The sequence below is a fragment of the Mytilus edulis genome, chromosome 10 (genome assembly GCF_963676685.1).
Source record: "Mytilus edulis chromosome 10, xbMytEdul2.2, whole genome shotgun sequence".
NCBI classification, from domain to species: domain Eukaryota; kingdom Metazoa; phylum Mollusca; class Bivalvia; order Mytilida; family Mytilidae; genus Mytilus; species Mytilus edulis.
The window spans coordinates 9464153-9486311 of NC_092353.1; the positions used below are offsets into that span (position 1 = coordinate 9464153).

Genomic DNA, 22159 nt, shown 5'->3' on the forward strand with positions numbered 1-22159 from the left:
GTGTTAATTTACTCTATCACATGGCTGAGCGGGTGACAATTTTTTGGAATGTCACCATCTCGGCTAGACCAATCAAAAATCGGCAGTTTAAACGACAATGAATTGAATCTACATCAAGTTATTTTATAGACAATGCTTAAAGTTCTAATTTACTATACAACGAAGCGTGGAACGACTCAAACTTATTTCTTTTACAATTGTTGGAAAAACGTATTTCACTTGTTAATATTTTTACGTTAAAACCTATAAATCATTGTGTGTTATGCTTATTGTTGATATTAAACGCATTCGTTCACCATCGATGGGTTTCAACTGGTGATGTACATTTCATCATAGTCATTGTGATGTATATTTCTCAGCCAGATATGAGGCCTTTTGAAAGGGGTAATTACCCAAAATTTAAATAAAATAAATAACAATAGCAACAATTGAAATTTTTTTTTCTTGATAGCAAAGCTTTTTTTCCGTTTCGGGCCTAATCCTTGTATCGTTTATATGTCAAGTCAATGCACTACTATTGTCTATTTACTTCACTTCTGATGATTTTTCAAATACCCGTTACGCTGTCAAGTACGTGACTACATAGAAATTACTTTATAATAAAACTCACCTGTTAAAAAAAATGATGATAGGACATTCATTATAATAAATCAAATATCACATAGCTGAGAGGGTGATAGAGCAGATCGGTATCCCTCGAAAAAACATTGTCAACCTTGGCTTTTTATTTATATCTTATCACAAATTTGTTACGGATACGGATAAATTTTTAAGATTAATTAACCTGTTATGTTTCATTAAATTGTTATAATTGAACTTCTTTTCCCTCTTTTCTGCAACACTTAAATATGTGATAAAAAGCTTATTAATAAAGATTATAACATGTTTTTCCATATTTGCCCTGGTACCATCCCTCGACCCATATTGGCCCTCGGCTAAAGCCTCGAGGCCGATATGGGAGTCTCGGGATGATACCAGGGCTAATATAGAAAAGGGCATGTTATAATCTATACATATTGATTTCATTCAAAAATGGTCGCATATATCATGTGGATTCTTTTTAGGTTGTCATGAATGACACTAATTTGTATCTAAATTGGTATTAACCAGTATAAAATCAGAGATATATAAACGTCGTAATGTAACTAAACATCAGTAAGTAAAATATATTGGGATTCTAGAATAAATAAAGAATAAAGAAATAATAATGAGTAAGATAAAATAAAATGTAGAGAAAAGTAACAAACAATTTAAAGAATATAGAAATAAACAACACTCCCAATCCGGACCCTCATTGTATACACGAGAATCTGGATGGAAACACAGAATATATAGAATAATAGATAAGGACAGTAGGAAGTGATGCATTAATAAAAAAAGATAGAAAAAAATAATAACTGTTTGAGAATAAAGACATGAAACACCCCTGGGTGTTGAAACAGTAACGGATTGGTATGTACTCATATTGGTAATAAATGCTAAAAGTTTACATGCGGAGAACTGCAGTTCTCCTCTGCACTTATGTAGAAAGGAACTAAACGGAATAAAATGAATTAAAACTTAAGATACCCAAATGTAGCATTCGCTCCTTTCCATTTACTTCTTTAGACTGATTTGTAAACAACAGATGATTCAGTAATAGAAGAAAAGAACCAATCGGATGATGTTGACGATTTAGAGTTTAACGTCCAGTGACAAATATCATGTGCATATGAGAACAACAACACGTTATATGTACCCTGTGTTGTATTAGAAAGACACTTTCGGTCGGATTTGAGAACGTGCTACTTTGAACAGACACAAAAATTAAGGCTGAAGAAAACGTTAATAATAGATTCATGCATATTCCAGCCGGCAATCCATATCCATATATTGAAGTGACACACCCCTTAATAAAATGCAAAGGAAGTCAAAATAAAAATGTTCTTACTAGAAGGATACTGTTGCAGCGTATTGTCATTTTTTTTTTACTCAAGAGCATCTCATTCTTAACTTTTTCAAAGGGAAAATATAAAGGTAGCACAACTATTGTCGTGGCTAAATAACTCTTAACTGACACAATTTCAATTGTCCAACCCATTAACAGACTTTATTCCCATAATGTTCACTAAAACGTGGTATTACTCACGTTATATTACAATTATGAAATATTTACTAATTTCAATTTATATTTTAGAACCAAAGTACGATTTTGTGTCCTTTAAATGATATCTAAAATTGTTTTTGTCGCCTTTCATTACAAAAATTGCTATGCGTATAAGCATAAATACTACATACTTGCGCGACGCCTTTTAGTTTTACTGAAAACTGCGCAGACTATGAAATGTTTTTACAGTTGGAAAATGTTCTATTACATATATCATTTTGCCAGACACTTTTCTTTTTTTGATTTGATTCTTATAATGTACCCAAAATCTGTATATTAAATAGATTTTAATATTAAAATTGTGCGTTTTACTCTTAACAGACGTATAACCAACCCGATTAACAGACCAACCGCCGATATAGCCGCATACTCAATATAGATTAACCGACCTATCTCTCGGTTAGCCGAGTGTCGGCCGTGCGAGTGTCATGTATCTTTATTGGAGAATTTTAAGGTTCCTTCGATTTTGACATGTATATTTACAATCTACTTCAAGTCAGAATTTTATTCCTGCATATATTGAACCACATTAAAAGCCTTTTTATCTTTAATTGCATACTGTTTAAATGTTTATCTTTTCAAAAGTCAAGTAAATATATGTCTAGTAATTGACGATAGTTTGATCTTCTGTGGGCGCACGCATATTTGGAGTTTCTGTTACAGAATAATAAAATGTGTTTGTATTCCGTTCTGTTTCTTAGGCGGGATTTATTTATTTAAGTGTACAATATTCAAGTGTTAAGCTCAATAAATGTCCTTCGTTAAATCCGTTGTCAAAACTGAATGATTTTATTATAACCTATTGACCTAGCGCGTTTTGGATTTTTATGTTCCAAAACATATTTCAGTGTCCTATTTTTTCTCTTTATGTTTTTTAATACGCAATTTTTTTCTGTATTTTTATTAAAAGGTAAATTATGCTAAAAAGGTCAATTATTACTTAAATGACAATATTTGTTTTGAAACAATATCACGCACAAGTACGCGAGTCTCTGATATTTTATATATATATAAATATATAAGTATTCGTAGAATATGTTGAACGATCTTCAAACTCTTCACAAGGTGAGGTCAATAGACTCGGGAAATTTCTTGTCTGACATTTAGTATTCAAAACAAATTATTATATAATTTTATGATTTGCAAAATCACGAAAATCGGGACTGTTTGAAAGTAGCTTTGTAAATCTCCCTTGAATTAATTTCACACAAAATGAAGTTTTTAAAAAGTTTGCATACGATACATGTCTTTAATATCTACTTCCACTGGGAATTGATTTCCATTTGATTCTGACCAAGTGAGTGAAACAAATACTACAGCAATTGACTTTACTGCACTTTGACCACTTTAAAGTAACCATTCCATAGACAATTATCATTGGTTAGATGTAACTTTCAACTATAATTATTGTAATGATAACTTTTATTTTAGGAATGACTGTAAGATTTTGAAGACTGAATGACAAAAATGTAGTTAACATTGATTACTGTACGGTCAAAGTTATGTCTATGAGATGATATATAAAAAAGCAACTGGTAACCAATCAAAAGACGTGTAACATCTAAAATCAAATTATAAGAAAACATTTACATAAAGTTTACCGAATTTGTACCTCCATTTCAAGCGATAGCTATGGTACTGATAAAAAAGTTATGTATATATCATTGGTGGCCTTCGACTGTTGTCTGCTCTTTGGTCGGACTGTTGTCTATTTGACACATTCCCAATTTCTATTTTCAATTTCATTAGCAGGAAAACATTTTTTTCAGTTTCAATCTAGATGGATTAAAAATGAAAGGAAAGTCCCCGAATCAAATAATGGATTATGATACGATACTTGTGTGCTATAATTTTACATCAAATAAATGTCCTATTGTTAACAATTGCTTGGATAGATCAAGCTAACGACTCAGAAAGAAACCTCTTTAAACTAGTCATGTGTTTGTAAAAAGCAGTGTTATCGATGCTTTATTAAGGTCTTATATGAAACAGAAATAAAACAGTCAGCCTTACATTTGTAATAATAAACTTCAAAGATTTTAATTTGAATGTGTTAAACAAACGAACCAGTGACCTTTGAGAGTTAGTAGTAGTATATATTGTGTGGCAGCAGCAAATATTTTTGCCACGTTGACAAAAATTTTGCCCCCGTCAGCAAAAATTGCATAATATATTTGTTGGATAATATCAAAATATTGATTTTTAATTTGTAAAATATAAAAGAATGTTTTTATTTTTTTTTTCACTGCATTAAACAATTTTAATGCATTACCAATCAATTTAACATTGTTGATATGCTGGATATGGAAGTAGTAAAAGTAAATTGAACATTTAAAAAAAAATTTCATTTCATTAAACAATTTAACGCATTACCAATCATTTAAATTGTTGATATGCTGGATATGGAAGTAGTAAAAGGAACATTTAAAACAATTTGAGAGCTTTAATTTGATAAAAGTTTAATTGGTAAATATAATAATTAACCCTAACCCTAACCCTAACCCTAACCCTAACCCTAACCCAAACAAAAATATCATACATTATAAATTATTATTATTATTAATAAAACATGGATGAGATAGAATCATGTGAAAATATAGCCAGACTTGATAACATATTCGATATAATATATGCAAAGTCAGTTTTTGACATTCTGAAGAAGGAAAATCAAGTGGAACACATAAGTGGAGGAAATGCATGGGATTTTTTTTATCAAGTAGAAACAGATAAAGTGTACACCGATTTTGTTAATTTAGTCAGACAATCAAATATTCCAGATAATGTGAGAGTCTACTATCAACTTACATTTTTACAATCAACAGATTGGAAAAATACTATATTGAAAACACCGCACAGAGCATCTCGCATAATAGATAAAGTTGAAAAAATGATAGATTTGGAACCTATTTTTAACAATGGAAAATGATGATTTAGATGAAAAACTTAGGAATGTATATTACAATACAGCAAATGGGGGAGCATACCTAAGTGCTGAAAAAATTTATCAAACGTTGAAGACATCAAGAGATGGAAATGTACCAAGCGTATACAAGATCAGGAAATGGATGGAAAAAATAGACGACTACAATTTACAAAAACCTGTAAAACGTAGAATTAAAAGAGTGAAAATAATTGTATCGGAACCGTATGAGCAATACGATGCTGACCTTATGGATGTATCCAACATACAGAAATATAACAATAAGACACGTTTCCTGTTGGTTGTTATCGATATTTTCACACGGTTTTTATGGATTTATCCATTAAAAAACAAGTTTGGGAAGACAGTAGCTGATGCATTTGAAAAAATCTTCAAACATGGTAAAATCCCTTTGAAGGTTTCCACAGATGCGGGAACTGAATTCAAAAACAAAGATTTGAAACGTGTGTTTAAAAAATATGACATTTACCATCATGTCTATTTAAATTCCGACAGTAGTAAAGCGTCAATAGCAGAGAGGGTCAATTTGACATTTCGGAGGATGATGTTCCGATATTTTACAAAGCATAGAACTTATAGCTATCTCAATGTTCTACAAAATTTGGTAGCAAGTTATAATGCAACGCCACATAGAAGTTTAAATAATACAGCTCCAAAAGATGTGAATGAGAAAAACAAATATGATTTGTGGGCATATATGTATATTAAAACTCCACCCAAAGAAAAACGAATCAGAGAAAAGAAAGAAACATTAAAAGTACAACGTAAAAGAGGGAAACAGTTTCATTTTAAAATCAATGACATGGTAAGACTGAGCCATTTGAAGAAACCGTTTCAAAGAGCTTATCAGCAACAGTGGACCTCCGAAATATTTAAAATATATAGACGATTTCTAATACATGGGAAAATCTTTTATAAAGTACAAGATTTTTTGGACAAGGAAGTTGTAGGCAATTTCAATTATACAGAGTTGCAGCGTGTGAAAAAGGAGGCTGACGCATTGTGGTTTGTTGAGAAAGTGCTTAAATGGCGAAGGCGGAATGGTCAACGTGAGGGTTATGTAAAATTCCAGGATTGGGATAAACGTTTTTGTCAGTGGATTCCTGAGAGAGATATTGTTGACTTTTAAAATGAGCTTTTACATGGTCATTAACAGTAACAAAAATTTAGACATTTACCCACATAACAGACCACACAAATTCCGTACATATCTTCAGACGCCAATAGTGATGAAATCAAAATGGAAAGTCGCATTAGTTGATATTAAATTATCATCAAATAATGATCTATATATATATGCAAACATATGCGGTGATGTAATAGTCGATGGTAACAAACAACCCTTATTGAAGCGAATATGTTGCTGCTCTCAAACTGAATACTACCACTTTGATCAACTTGCATACATTCCAGTGGTGAAAAGTGAAATAAGAGACATTGAATTCTTTATTACTGACATGCAAGGGAGTCATGCATCATTTTTAAAAAATCCAGTGTCGATTACACTGCACTTCAGGTCGTATCCATACTTTGCATGATAATCATGGAATTGAACAATTCTCAATATGTGCTAGACCCTAGGACATGGATAATGTACTATGAAAATCTAGCGAATGACAAACATCACAATTCATATCTTAATAATTCATACAGAAGAACTATCCAGAGTGGTGGTTCCCTCACTAATTCAGCAGCTAGCTTCATGGAACCAATCACATTACCACAAAGTAAACCACATGCGCAATCACCCATTAAACTTGTAACACATGCACAGCAGCAGGTGGAAAATGCTAAGTCGGAAATTAGTCGAGCTGTGAAAAAGATAAAACGCAAACGTGGGAAGTTACAAAACAGTAATAGAAAAAGCCATAGAGGGGAGCAGAAGAAAACGAAAAAGACAAAGAAAGGAGGAAGGAAAAATAAAACAAACAGTAAGAAAGGAAGTGTACAGAGTGTGAAAAAAAGATTAAAGAATCAGCTAATTGAAAAGGATATTTTCCAGTAAAATTCAAAATGGCTAAAATAAATCCTGAAACATTTCATGAGCTGCAACCAAGTCAGTTGTCTTTATTCAATCTACCAGGTCATCAAACTGCAGTCACAAGAATCACATATGAACATATTCGACCAGCTGCAACTTTTACAAAGACATCGCCAATAGAGTTTCACATATCTGGTGGAACAGAGTATCTAGACTTAAGTAAATCAACAATGCATGTACGTCTAAGACTTAAAAGAGGAGATGGAACCATAGCAGATAGCAGTGACGTTAATTGCGGGCCTGTGAACTATGTTTTGCATGCATTATTTAATCAAATAGATGTTTTAATTCAAAATAAAATTGTCACATCTTCAACAGGATTTTACCCTTACAAAGCTTATATGCAAACTTTATTGAAATATGGGAAAGAAGCTAAAGAATCGCAGCTCTCAAGTCAATTATGGATAGACGATCATCAAGGAACATTGGATGATGCAGATTGTAACACAGGATCAAATCTTGGGCTCTACAGAAGAACAGCATACATAAAAAATGGTAAAACTGTTGATCTTGAAGGAAACATTTTCCATCCCCTGTTTTCAATGAATCGTTACATATTAAATCAAGTAGGAGTTACTGTGAAATTCTACAGATCGAGACCAGAATTTTATCTAATGTCGGTTGATGAAGATGCTGATTATTACCTTGAGATTGAAGATATGTATCTATCAATAGCAAAGATCCACGTTCACCCCGGCATTGTATATGGCCACGATTCTATACTCAGGACAGTAAACGCTAAATATCCCATTGTGCAAAATGATGTTCGCACAATTTCACTTCCAGCTGGTCAAATAAGTTTTAACTTCAACAACATATTCCAGAATAATAGACCCAATAAGGTATTGATAGCCTTTACGGGGAGTCAAAACATAGCAGGTGACTACTCACTATGTCCGTGGACATTCAAACATTGCCACCTAAGTGAAATAAATCTTAAAGTTGAGGGAGTGCCAGTTTCCGGGAATCCTGTCAGAGTAAAATTTGACTCGTCAAGTGGAGAATCATCCATTGTTGCATTTCGCAATCTATTTGAGGTTGCTGGGAAAACTCTGCAAGACTGTGGTAATGGATTAAACAGAGACAGTTTTTCTGAAGGATATGCCTTGTATGCCTTTCAACTGGAACCAATTTTTGAAGGTTTAGATTATTTAACATTGAAAAGGAATGAACGTGTCAATTTGGAATGCACATTTGATTCTCCCCTCACTGAACCAACAACTATAATCATTTATAGTGAATTTAGTGGATATTTTGAAATAACTCAAACTCGAGACATCATAATTCAAGAATGAACACTATGCAATTGGAGTGTATGATTAATTGTGATGAACTAATGAAGGATAAAATTGTTGGTATATTTGCAGCAGATCAGATACCTAAGATAGTGAGAAATCGACCCATGGGATTTATTTGTAACACTGAAAATCATTTTGAGAATGGTGCACACTGGATCGCCTTTTTCATAAATGAGGAACGAAGAGGGATATTTTTCGACAGCTTCGCACACTCTCCCGATTATTATTCACGTCACTTCTTAAAATTCTTTGAACACAATGCGATATCTCTGGAAATAAATCAAAAACGATTACAGAGTGAGAATTCATCAGTATGCGGTCAATATTGCATTTTCATCTTATCACTCTTATGTAGAGAGTATGATCTAACTAACATTCACGATTTTTTCAGTGATAATCATCAAGCAAACGACATCTTTGTTTTCAATGTGATTGGTAAAACCTATTCACACTGCATATGAAAAAGTGTTTAAAATGATGAGACACATGGTAACAATCATCATTCGAGCAAGAGGTGATCATCATGAGTTTGGTGAAATTTCAAACACCCATGACTTCAATATGTGTCGGTCCAACGGGTTCAGGAAAAACTACATACATTAAAAGATTATTAGAGAACGCTCAGGAAATGTTTACAATACCACCTCAGAAGATATACTACTGTTACAGCATATGGCAAGATGTCTTCGATGAATTGAAAAAAACTGTCTCCAACATTTCATTTCAACTGGAACTGCCTGATGAAAGTGATTTTCTTGTTGATAAGGATATACACACATTATGGATCATTGATGATAAAATGGATGAAGTAGTGGACTGTAAACTGATGCAGAAGATTTATTGCGTTTTAAGTCATCACACCTTAACATCAATTATTTTTATACTACAAAATTTATATCAGAAGGGGAAGGTTATGCGATCAATCAGTTTGAATTCTCACGTCTTTTTTCTTTTCAAAAATGGTAGAGATTCACTGCAAATACAATCTTTAGCTCGACAAATGTTTCCAGGTCAAGTTCGCTTTTTCATGGACGTTTACCAACGTGCAATTAGCAGACCATACAATTGCTTGATAGTGGATATAGCACCAGGTTCAAACCCTGAATATCAGTTGCGCGCAAATCCTTTTCCGGGGGAGGACACGATTGTTTATCAACCAAAATGATTTTAAAAGAATCAAGTAGAAGCTTCCTTAAATTATTGGCGAACACTACACCTGAACAATCTGCTCAAATCATAAAAAGCACGGACCACAGACAATTACAACTATTAGTAGAAATAGTATTCAACTGTCTAAAAAGCGTCATACCATTGTCTGAGAGGGTTAAAAGGAATCTTTCAACTTTTGCAAAGTTCATTCGTGCTGTGGTAGTTAATAATATAACACCTCAGTTGAGGAGAAAACGTTTACTGAAGATAATTGTTATTATTCCAACATTGATATCATCTTTTTTCAAATACTATGACTCGGGAGTTAATACTATTACCCAAGGAGAAATATGAAAGATTGATGAATATGTCCAACCAATGTGAAATTGTTAATGTGAAAGAAAAAGAAAAGGAATATGATGGTAAAGATAGTGACAGTATAAAAACAGAAATAAACCTAGAAGAAGATGTAACCAAACAACATGGTAGTGGTCAGGTTTTGCAAAAAACAGAATTGAAAAATTTAAAAGAAACTGTAGATCGATCAAAATCAGACAATCAAGAGGAAAATAGGATGGATGTTGATGAATATGATGGTGCAGCAGAGGGTAAAGCTATCAAGATGTCTCCTGAAAAATTCTTAAGAAATGTGGAAAAATCGCAAAATCGCAAAAGATTAAAGAGTAAATGGTTATCATTTCATTTGTAATGAAGAAGTGGATTATTTAAAACTATTGGAGACTTCAATCAATCACTTGTATTTTTCTTTAAATTTGTCTATATTTATATATGTATATAATATATTGTCTATTTGTATATTTACACTGTGTACCTTTAAATTTAATTAATAAAATAAATATTTAGATAACATATGTTCGCCTATTAGTTCTAGTCCACGATCGCGTAGTATATATAAAACGTTGAAAGTGCTATTGATATCACAATTGTCATGGCTGATGATCATTTCTGCGAGGATTTATTGCGTCTTTATCCTGACAGTAACCCTCAATATCAACAGCAGTTGCGAGAGTTAAATGATCGATTGAGTGTTGATAATGACAACAGATCAAATCTTACGGTTAAGGTCTATTCATGTTATTATTGTAAACTTCTGTTTGATCACCCTTCCAAACTGAAGAGACACCAGAGAAACAGTTGTACATTTCCATGTCGACAATGTGATAGACATTTTGATTCAGCGGAAAATTTGTTTAAACATAGCAACATCGATCATACAACTTATCAGACTGGTTCAGGAAACACTGATTCAAATTCACATACTACAATCAAACATAAAAGTGTGGATAAGTCTGCTCTCTTGGGAATAGCACGAGCTCGTTTCATTTATCCGAATGAGGATAATGGGGAAAAGTATGATCTTCTAGCATTTTTATCTGGAATTAAGCATGAGGTAAAAACTCATTTACAAGAGATGTGTGATGAACTCGGTCATATTAAGTGGTATATGAATTGTCTTGTGCAAATGATCAAGCCGAATGGAGGTGAAGGTGGTAATGATTTAAAGAATAATGCACATTTTATCTCGAAGACATCGAATCTAGTTGATAGAGCAAATATAGATGATGAACATGATATTAATGTGACATATCAAAAAATATTCAAAAGTTTTGATGAGTATATACGAAATGGGAGCGGTTGGTCATTAGATCATATTAAACACATTGAGATTAATACAGCTAAATATAAACCTTTAGGCGGTGGATCGTATATACCCCTACCAAGAACTCTTGCTGCAACCAGAGCGTTACTCAACATAAGAAACTTAGATGAAAAATGTTTTGTATATGCTATTATAGCATCCATACATCCTACGTGTTCAGGTGACCCTTCTAAAGTGCATCACTACATCCCATATGAACATGAATTGAACATGGAAGGTATACAATTGCCCGTTGCACCATCATTTGTGAGTAAATTTGAAAGGCAGAATAACATTTCAGTAATGGTGTTAGGATTTGAAGAGGGTGAATTTTTCCCCCTCCATGTAACAGGTCTAAGAGAAGCTCATCATGAAGTTGACTTATTGTATTTGAAAAGTGGGAATAAAAGTCACTGGTGTTTGATTACAGATCTCAATAGACTTTTATATCGAACAAAATGCTTGGGACGCAGTCATAAGTATTGCAGATTCTGTTTATCAGGTTTCACCAGTGAACATACTTTAGAGAAACATATAAAATACTGCTCAAAATTTGAAGCTCAACATGTGACATATCCCACCAAGGGGGTAGACGATATACTAACATTTCAAGATCACGCCAAACAGTTACAAACATCATTTGTTATTTATGCTGACATGGAAACATTTTGCGAACCTATGGTTACTGAAGAGCCAGAAGATAATCGAACCAGCACAACGAAATTAACAAAGTTGATACCATGCGGGTACGGTTATCAAGTTGTTTGCATCGATGACAGATACACTCAACCACCTAAAATATATAGAGGTGAAAATGTTAGTGAACACTTCCTTCATAGTCTTCTTGACGAAAATAAACGTATAAAGGCTATTTTGAACAATCCTGAACCCTTGTGCATGACTGTTGAAGATGAGGAAGATTTTCAATCAAGTACACATTGCCACATTTGCATGGAAGAATTTACAGATTCCACTATCCGCGTTCGAGACCATGCACATGTTTCAGGTAAATTTCGTGGCGCTTCATGCAGAGATTGCAATCTTAATTTTAAAGAACACACATTCGTGCCAGTTATATTTCATAACCTGAAACAGTTTGATGCACATTTAATCTGTTCCTCGATAGGTATTTTCAAGAGTGAAGAAATTGGTTGCATAGCCACGAATGCAGAAAAGTACATCAGTTTCAACCTATCCAATCTGCGCTTTATCGATTCATACCAGTTTTTGAATTGTTCACTAGAGGAATTGGTATCGTCAATGTCTAAGGAGAATCCGAAAGAAACATTTAAACATTTTACAAAAGAATTTGATGATGATAAGCGGATTGCTCTTTTGTTGAAAAAAGGAACATATCCTTACGAATACATTGACAATGCAGCAAGGTTCAATGAAACTGAATTACCCTCTATAGACAAATTCTACAGCAATTTATCAGAGAAAACAATTAGTCAAACCGAGTATGAACATGCGCAACGGGTATGGAATCAAATGAATATTAAGAATATAGGCGAATATCACGATCTTTATCTAAAAACTGACGTTCTATTATTAGCTGATGTATTTGAAACTTTCAGGAAGAAGTGGATAACGAACTATTCCCTCGACCCTGCAAATTATTACACTCTTCCAGGGCTTTCCTGGCAATCTGCATTGAAAATGACTGGTGTGAGACTTGAGCTATTGACAGATCCTACAATGTGGCTCTTCTTTGAGCAGAGTATACGAGGAGGTTTAACAATGGTGAGCTGCAGACATGCAAAAGCAAACAATCCCTACTTGAGCAATTATGATCCAGCTTTACCAACTTCATACTTGATGTATGTAGATGCGAACAATTTATACGGTTTAAGCATGAGCATGCCATTAGCTGTGGGGAAATTCCAGTGGTTGTCAGAAGAGGAAATAAACGATTTCAATGTCTTAAATGTATCCAATAACGCTGACATCGGATATGTCATTGAATGCGATTTGGATTACCCAGATAACTTACACGATCTTCACAATGATTTTCCTCTTGCAGTTGAAAAAGGAGTGATAACAAATGAAATGCTTTCACCTCATTCACGTCATCTGTATGAGCAAGCAAATGATGATGGGAAAGAATACCAACCGAGCACCAAATTGCTAGCTACTTTGAAAGATAAAAAGCATTACATCTTGCACTATGTGAATCTAAAGTTATACCTCAAACTAGGTTTGGTTTTGAAGAAGATTCACAATATAGTTTCATTTGAACAGCGTCCATGGTTGAAACAGTATATTGACTTCAATACCGAAATGAGGAAAAAGGCTACTAGCAATTTCGAGCAAAAACTTTTTAAAAATGGCAACAATGCTATTTTCGGTAAATCAATGGAATCGTTGCGGAAACATATCAACTTCTCTCTCTGTCATAGGTGGGATAAGTTTCAAAAACTTACTGCAAAATCATCATTTAAAAGCTTTAAGATATTCAACGACCACTTGTGCGGCGTGCTACAAACCAAAACAAAAATTTTCTTCAACAAACCAATTTACCTAGGACAAATGATTCTCGATCTGTCAAAGGCGCACATGGTTGATTACTACTACAACCACATGAAAAAACTATACAAGGAGAATGTAACATTATGTTACACAGATACTGACAGTTTCATTATGCATGTGAGAACTGATGACATATATAGAGACATGTCGTTAAACAGTGAGCTATATGACTTTTCAAATTATCCAGCTGATCACCCTCTTTACACCAAAGACAGGAAATCGATTATTGGTTTATTCAAAGATGAATGCAAGTCCATTCAAATGGTGGAATATATCGGACTAAGAGCAAAAATGTATAGTTTTATCACCGCAGACGACAAGGAAACTGTAGTAGCAAAGGGTATTAAAACCCGAAATGTTAGATTCGAACAATATAAAAACACCTTGTTCAATTGTTCTCCACTACTCTCGCATATGTACACTTTGAGAAGTTTCAACCATCAGATTCACATGGTGAAGGTTGTGAAAAGTGGACTATCACCATATGATGACAAGAGACACTTGCTGGATGATAATGTGCATTCGCTAGCATATTTTCATAGAAAATTAAAAGAAAAACATTAATACAATTGTAAATTGAAAAAAAATCCATATCCGTAATAAATTCAAGAAAAAGAAAACACACTGTACAATAATTATATAATATTTTATTTCATGTAAATAAATATATGATTTTATAATAAAATATATCAACATATTTAAGTTTTATCCGTTTGCTATCAACCTGGGGAAGTGAAATACATAGGGCAATGGGGAGTAGCATGGTAAAATGGCGACTTTAACTTAAAAACCCCAATGAAAATACATAACTTTAAAACCCAAATGGACCTTCAAACAAACTTCAAACATAATGACAATAGGACAATGGGGAATAACACCTTCAAACATTAAGGCAATAGGACAATGGGGAATAACACCTTCAAACATAGGACAATGTGAAATAACACCTTCGAACATTAGAACAATGGGGAATAGCACCTTCAAACATTAGAACAATGGGGAATAACACCTTCAAACATTATGTCAATGGGGAATAACACCTTCAAATGGGGAATAACACCTTCAAAACACACCAGTGAAATACATTGGACAATGGGGAATAACACCTTCAAACACGATGAAAATATTACAAATAAATTTTAGATTAAAATATAAGAGACATATTCTTTGGTAAATTAAACACAATTATGAAAATGGGGAATTACACCTTCAAACGCACCAGTGAAATACATTGTGCAATGGGGAAAAAGACCTTCAAACACGATGAAAATATTACAAATAAATTTCTTAAATTTTAGATTAAAATATATGAGACATATTCTTTGGTAAATTAAACACGTGAAAATCGCATGTTTAATATTTTCCTTAAAATATCGGAAAAGTTCTCCCTATTGAACGAAAGTCCGAGTGAATTTAAAACAGACCCTGGGACGTTCTTTAAATGAATGAATATCTCTTCAGATGTGAAATGGCTGCATTCCCTTATCATTTTATTTAATTGATATCTTTGATCAAAAATTTCCTCGGCAGCATTAAACACATCTAATTCGGCAAATCCAGGATTTAAAACAAATTGAAAGTCTGCATAATCCATAAAAATAATTAAAATTGGTGAGGGAATTTTACAAAAAAAATCTCTCATTTGAATATCACATTTTGTTGTTAATTTATTATAAATACATGCAACAGATAAAGTTCTTAATGAAGGTGGAGCTGACCGCTTTCGTTTTTCACTCAGTGTCTTTTTTTCTACTTCTTCTCCCATTGTCCTTTTTCTGTTCTGATTGGCTAAAAGAAATAAATAAGATACATAAACTCTAGTAAAATAGTTTTCACATCATAAATCTACAGATACATGCATGAAAACAAATGAACAAAGTGCGACACCTGTATTAAGAAATTGGATTTCATAATGGAGATTTCTAAAATAAATGAAAAGGATGAATTGAGTAGTGCAAATGTGGAAGAATATTCACTTAAAATGACAGATGAGCATGATTACAATTTTATCAATATGGATACAGCTGAAATCAGTGACCAGTTTCCACAACTGCACTGGCTTGGTGCAAAGATGAAAATTGTCGGATTGTTATTCTGTTCGATAACTCTAGCAGTTATATTAATAAATGGGCCATTAAACAGTGAAAATGATCCTCCATTCATATCTGATGATGTTAAACGAAACAGTAGCGGAAACGATTTATTTTGTAATAAAATGGACACTTTTGCTTTATCTGAAGATATTTTTGTAAATACATGTATATTGAATAGTGAACTGTTTGTATTATTGAGAAATGATCCTCTTAGAAATGAGATCGCTTTAAATCAAAGGCAATGGTTTTATCTTAAAGCGAGTATTTCACATATTGATAAATCAATCTTTGATTGGAAAAATGTTGCTAAGTTATAAATGATTTCTATCCTAACTATTGTATATAAGAACATATTAGAAACAGAATAAAAATTTGATCACTTACTGGTGTTATCTTCACTCGCCATCTTCAACTGCTTCAGAAAGTATGAATCCAGCTCCAGCTGTTTTCTTTTTCTTCTTTAGCCCCTTGAACGGGCCAGATTCTGCTGCAACAATCACCTTTCTGACGTCCGACTCTGACACTCCCGCCTCCTCATCGCTATCGCTGATAGCAATCACCTTTCTCTAAAATAAGAATATCATAATATAGAAAATCATCTTAAAATTTTAAAGTTATTTCAATGTTTTCAATTTTTTTTTTTTTTTTTTTTTTTTTTTTTCTTTTTATGGTACATTTAATTGGATAATTACTTTAAATTCATAAACTTGAAAATTATAACTACTTATTTTGATTTACATAGAAAAAAAAAAACAAAAGTTGTTTTACCTTTCTTTTCAAAGTAACTTTTTTTACTTCTTCTTCTTCTACTTCTTCTTCTTCTTCTTCTTCTTCTTCTTCTTCTTCTTCTTCTTCCTCTTCAACAACTATAACCTTCTTTTTCCTGCTAGGTTTTTGCAGCTAAAAAAATTAATATATAATAAAAACAATTGAACGTGTAAGAAATCATATAAATCAACGTTTGCTGTGGGAAAGAAATTCGTATTTATTAGCGGTTGAGAAATTTACCTAGAAACAAAAATGTTGAAATATCTGCAACTGAACGTTTATCAAAACATTTTTTACTTGCTATCAATAACTTTGAAAATTAATACTAACAGTGGTGAAATCAACCCAGAAACAAGTGAAATATCTGCAGCTGAACGCAAGCCGCTTGTAAATACTCTCTATCAATAACTTACTTTTAACTAAAACGTTTGTTGTATATTAAACCTATAAAGTATATATTTATGTTCAATTATTTGCTGTTGAAGGATAATTAGAACGTTTATCATATAGTTTTTACTCGCTTTCAATAACTTTGAAAATTATGTGTACTTACTAGCAGTAGTGAAATTTACGAAAAAACATATAAGGTGAAACATCTGCAGCTGGTGCTTTTATTAAACACTCGCAATATCTTACTTTAAAATAATTTTGTAGATCGCTCCTATTTCTTAGAGAATAAAATATATATCACGCTCAACTATTTGCTGCTGAACGATAATAATTTAGCTATATGTTCATGTAAATATTTACTGCTAAATATTAGAAATCACTAACCTGTTTTTTTATTTCTGCCTCAGCTTTTAAAAGAACTGGCTTCAGATTGCATAGCTCTTTAAACTCATCAGTCCCAAGAGTTATGCTTCTGCTACTTGTTAAACTGCCTATGTGGATATAAACATATCCCTTGTACGGTGTAACCGCAATGTTCTTCTTTCTTCCAAAATTCAACTCAGCCCGCTCTACTTCTCCACCAAATCCCCTCATGTACTCAACCTGGTTCATCATTTTTATCGCTTTATGATAGAATTGAGTGTACCGCGTTAATAAAGGAATAAAGCTTCCGTTTCATTAAATTATGAATAATAGTTTCCAACACTTATTTACTCCTAAAGGCTCGCCAACCTTCCATTATCCATGTTACACCATTTTATTAATTCATATGTAATTTCAGTGTAGATCTGTCCCGATCGCGATTTTTCATGTCAGATTGATCTCCAATATTGCGGCAGTATTTGGATAATACACCTTCTGTTTACATTAAATCTTAGTTCATCAGTTTAAATATAAAGTGTTTATCACCTTTCAAATTTGAAAAGTGATCATTACTCAATAAATTTTGATTGTTTTTATTTAAGATCAATTATATATTATAGATTTGTTCGAACCGGATTTTGATGGTTATTTTTTACATCTCATTACTATTTTTTCTCTCTATATATAATTTTTCCTTCATTAAAACAAAACCTATTTTCTTTTCTTTTCTTTGGATCATATTTTCAATGGTAAATCGAGTTGGATTTTGACGATTATTTTTACATCTCATTACTATCTCCTTTTTTTTTCTCTCTCTCTCTCGCTCTAATTTTTTTCATCGTTAAAACACCTTTTTTCTTTTCTTTGGATCATAGTTTCAATGGTGAATCCTATCTCCTTTTTCTCTCTCTCTATTTTTTCCTTCGTTAGAACATAAGCGACTTTTTTCTTTTCTTTGGATCATCTTTTCTTTGGATCATATTTTCAATGGTGGATCATATCTCCTTTTTCTCTCTCTCTCTATTTTTCCCCCTACATGCTACTTTTTTCTTTTCTTTTCTTTGGATCGTAGTTAATTGTTTTGCTCATGACTTTTTTGCAGCTAGCTAATTTTTCCCATGTGTAAATATTTCATTTGATAAGATTTGAGATTGAAGCTTGTGGATTACCATCTTTTATAATTAATAGTTGATAAAAATGTTTTAAGCAAAGTTTTTGTTTTGCAAATTTCTAGATATGCTCTTTTCTTTTCTTTGGATCATTGTAAATGGTGAATCTTGTTTTGTTCATGACTTTTTTTTCAGCTAGCTTCTTTTTTCCTGTGTAAATATTTCATTTTCTTGACAAGATTTGAGATTGAAGCTTGTGGTTTGACCTCTTTGAAGAGTTGTCTCATCAGCAATTAAACCATATTTCTTTTATAATTAATAAATTTAAAGTAGATAAAAATTAATTAAGCAAAGTTTTTGTTTGCAAATTTCTAGATGATATACAAATGGTGTCAACTGGTAATCATCCACATTGATTGGGGTAGCAATGCAGTGGGAAAAGTTTAAGAAAAGTCTAATTTATTAACACATATCAAATACAAATACTTTATTCCATGAAACAACATAGTAAGTTTCAAAACAAATCAAGTTTTCTGCACTATTTATATAACAATTGTAAATAATATAAACAAGAGAACTATCAAATGAAATTTGGTTATAAAAAACTTACATCATTTGTAATGCACCATTTTTTTCACATAAAACATGTTATAGAAAGCACCATGACAGCGGTTACAAATCAAGAATTTTTATATATTTATCTCTAGGTTTAACTTAATCATATAGCACTATAAAAAGTAATAAAAACAAAAGAAAAAAAGTTTAAGCAAACACAATATGATAAAATATGCGATAATATGTTGTAATTAAATTTGGATGCTGTAAATTCTCATATGAAAAAATTCCAAAGATGAAAATGATGATAAAGTAAACATAAAAACAAAAAGTTCTCCAAACATTATATACATATATATATTATTTACATATATACAATAATACCAATCATATTTGTTTTTTAATTTAATTTATTTCTATTACAAAACTAAACATATGTAAATGGAAAACTAAAAAGAATAATTTAATGAAAGGAATAGATTAATAATGAACTTTAATACCAGAGAAAGTAGATTATTTAATGAAAAGAATAGATTTATAATGAAATTTATGGTTTGAATGAGCATGAAACATATAAACTAAGGTGAATTTATAAAAACAAACTACATGTATACTACTATTTACAATATAATAAAATGAGAGTAGAGAAATGCGAGTATAATCAAAATCTTTTCTTTAATTAAAATAAAGTGTAACTAATCCAAATAAATCAAATGAAAGAAAATTGAAAAGTTTTGGTGATATAATTTTTCATAATATAAGTAGATTTGTAGAATACATCCTCATCAGTGATTATTAAAATTTAGATAACAGTGTATAAATAAGTTTATAAAATTTAGAAAAAAGATTATAAAATTTAGAAAAAAAAAATAAAAAAAATATAAAATTTAGAAAAAAAATTTAAAAAATTTCATAAAATTTAAAAGTTTAGAAAATTAATCATAGGTTAGTCTCTGTGGCCGAATAGATATCCTGTTTGATCTTCTCAATATTCTTGGTGGTTGTTGTTGTGCTGGGGCTACTCGTCTGTTATTTTCACGTGGTGGAAAAAAATAATTTATAATTTCTTGAAGCCTTTCATAAATTGCGATGAGGATATATTCTACAAATTAAAAAGTAGTAAATACAGAGATAGATATTAACTTAAACAGTTTTTTTTGGTGTATTAACAAAATCTGCAATTTCTATTTCGGATAGTGAATCTGCATCGACATTGAAGGAGAATTGGTGTTGGCGGAAATTGGTTTTTGCAGTTCTCTTCTTTTTGCAGATGCAAAATAACATCAGCGACAAGAGCATAACACATGCTAGAGATGCTGTAAAGATAAATTTGAATATGTCACTTACTTTAAAAATTATAAAATATATTGATATATATAAATAGATTAGACCATTGGTTTTTCTGTTTGAATTGTCTTTATAGCTTACTGTTTGGTGTGAGCTTTTGCTCTGTGTTGAAGGTCATACTTTGATCTATAATACATTGGCACTCATACCGCATCTTTTTCTTATTTATAAATAAGTGTTTTTATTAGAACATGTATATATTTTTATTTTATTTATTTATTTTATTTTTATATTGTTTGTCAATCAAATAAATAAATTAAATTTAGATACTTACCAAAAATCATTATAAGAATGATCTTAATATTATCTAGACCCTTGTCTTCCTCCTGTGCATGTGGTGTTGACTTCTGAAATAAAGAAATAAAATCATGTATTTCATGAAAATGTTGATATTAAAAAATCTTATCCTTCACATTTTAATTTGTTTTTAAGCACTATACTATAGAGAATACAAATTGACTCGTTCATGTACATGTATTTCCTAATAAAAATAGAAAACAAAACGGACGTTTTAATTAAAAAAATATCAGATAAATGCTTACCAGTTGTTTATCAGTGGTGCCGATTGACAATGTGGATCCTGGTGTTACTCTTGTTGCTGCTGTTGTTGTTGTAGAAGCTATGACTCCATTCTGTAAAAAAAAAATATACATAATGTAAGAAATGTTTTACACAATAAAATTAATAAATAATATATAAGATCTGCTCATAGTTTAGGTTGTTTCTAGTCACTTTACATATAGAGACAATACTACGTGATTACTTTAAAGCTCTTATTATTCTGTTATTCTTTTCTAATTTCCTATATACTTACATCACAATGTATACCATTAACAATTGTTATTGTTTCTGGTGCTGCTAAAACATTGCTGCATTTAGAATTTCCTTGTTTGATCTCAATTGAATGCAGGTCTCTATTATTTGCAAGGTCCAATTGTCCGGCAACAAAAAATCTTTCGAATACGACTTTCTTTACATCTAGTCGGATTCTGGTGTTGTAGAGCCCTGCTCCAGTCCATCTGCAATGGAGAGTATCCCCCTCCACTGTGCATACATCTCTCAATTCATGCGAGCATGAAACAGCTGACATTGTGAAACAAATGATGATGAATATAAACATGGTGTTGATGGGTGACATTTTGCAAATATTTTGAGGAATTAAATACCCGGATGAGAAATAAAAACAATAGTCTAATTAGGGAATAAATTAGGGGTAATTAATTCCGTGATATATGGTTGGGATAAGAGTGGTAGATGGATAAGGTTTAATTAATGTTTGAGTATGGATTGTTTTAATAAATAATAATAATAGTTTTTACAATATATGCTAGGGTTAGGGTTAATTAATATATTTTCAATTCTTATTCATTTTTGTTACAAATGAAACTTAAAAGTTTTATAAAATTTCTTCTCTCAACGCGAAGTCATTTAATCTTCTATTTTTTCAGTTTTACTTTTAACTTCTTTATCCAAAATATTAACAATTTAAATTGTCTATATGTTAAATGCGATGGAAAATAAATCAAAACATTCTTTTATAAGTGAAAAAACAAAATTTTCATTTAATATTATACAACAGTTATATTATGTAATTTTCTTGACGTCTGCAAAATGCAACGTGTGAAAAAATCAAAACAGTCTTTTATATTTCTACAAATTTTAAAATCCAATATTTTGATATTATTCAACAAATATATTATACAATTTTGCTAGCGGGAACAAATTTTTGTCAACGTGGCAAAAATATTTGCTGCTGCCACACAATATATA

General features: G+C 31.6%; 6 protein-coding genes across 7 annotated transcripts in view; 4 read left to right on the top strand and 2 right to left on the bottom strand.

Moving 5' to 3' along the window:
* Nucleotides 1-22159, top strand: part of LOC139493341 (pre-mRNA-splicing factor CWC22 homolog) — a 41796-nt gene that overhangs the window by 12081 nt on the left and 7556 nt on the right. The gene's annotated exons all lie outside the window — the stretch shown is intronic.
* LOC139492565 (uncharacterized) lies at nucleotides 5062-6216 on the top strand. The gene has a single exon (XM_071280718.1). It carries the CDS (start codon nucleotides 5062-5064, stop codon nucleotides 6214-6216), a length of 1155 nt encoding a protein of 384 aa, XP_071136819.1.
* Nucleotides 7101-8423, top strand: LOC139492566 (uncharacterized protein F54H12.2-like). Its single transcript, XM_071280719.1, has one exon. The coding sequence runs from the start codon at nucleotides 7101-7103 to the stop codon at nucleotides 8421-8423; it is 1323 nt and encodes a 440-aa protein (XP_071136820.1).
* On the top strand, nucleotides 10525-14328 carry LOC139492567 (uncharacterized). Its single transcript, XM_071280720.1, has one exon. It carries the CDS (start codon nucleotides 10525-10527, stop codon nucleotides 14326-14328), a length of 3804 nt encoding a protein of 1267 aa, XP_071136821.1.
* On the bottom strand, nucleotides 15406-17630 carry LOC139493340 (ABC transporter F family member 4-like). Its single transcript, XM_071281663.1, has 4 exons — nucleotides 17400-17630; nucleotides 16626-16757; nucleotides 16242-16423; nucleotides 15406-15552 (listed from the first exon to the last, which is right to left on the bottom strand). The coding sequence occupies exons 1-3, from the start codon at nucleotides 17628-17630 to the stop codon at nucleotides 16253-16255; spliced, it is 534 nt and encodes a 177-aa protein (XP_071137764.1). The 3' UTR covers nucleotides 15406-15552; nucleotides 16242-16252.
* On the bottom strand, nucleotides 18960-21527 carry LOC139493339 (uncharacterized). 2 transcript variants are annotated; one of them, XM_071281662.1, is made up of 4 exons: nucleotides 21204-21527; nucleotides 20932-21021; nucleotides 20664-20736; nucleotides 18960-20144 (listed from the first exon to the last, which is right to left on the bottom strand). In XM_071281662.1, the coding sequence occupies exons 1-4, from the start codon at nucleotides 21525-21527 to the stop codon at nucleotides 19978-19980; spliced, it is 654 nt and encodes a 217-aa protein (XP_071137763.1). In that variant the 3' UTR covers nucleotides 18960-19977. The 2 variants fall into 2 exon arrangements, with proteins under 2 accessions (XP_071137763.1, XP_071137762.1); XM_071281661.1 differs by having other exon boundaries at nucleotides 18960-20358.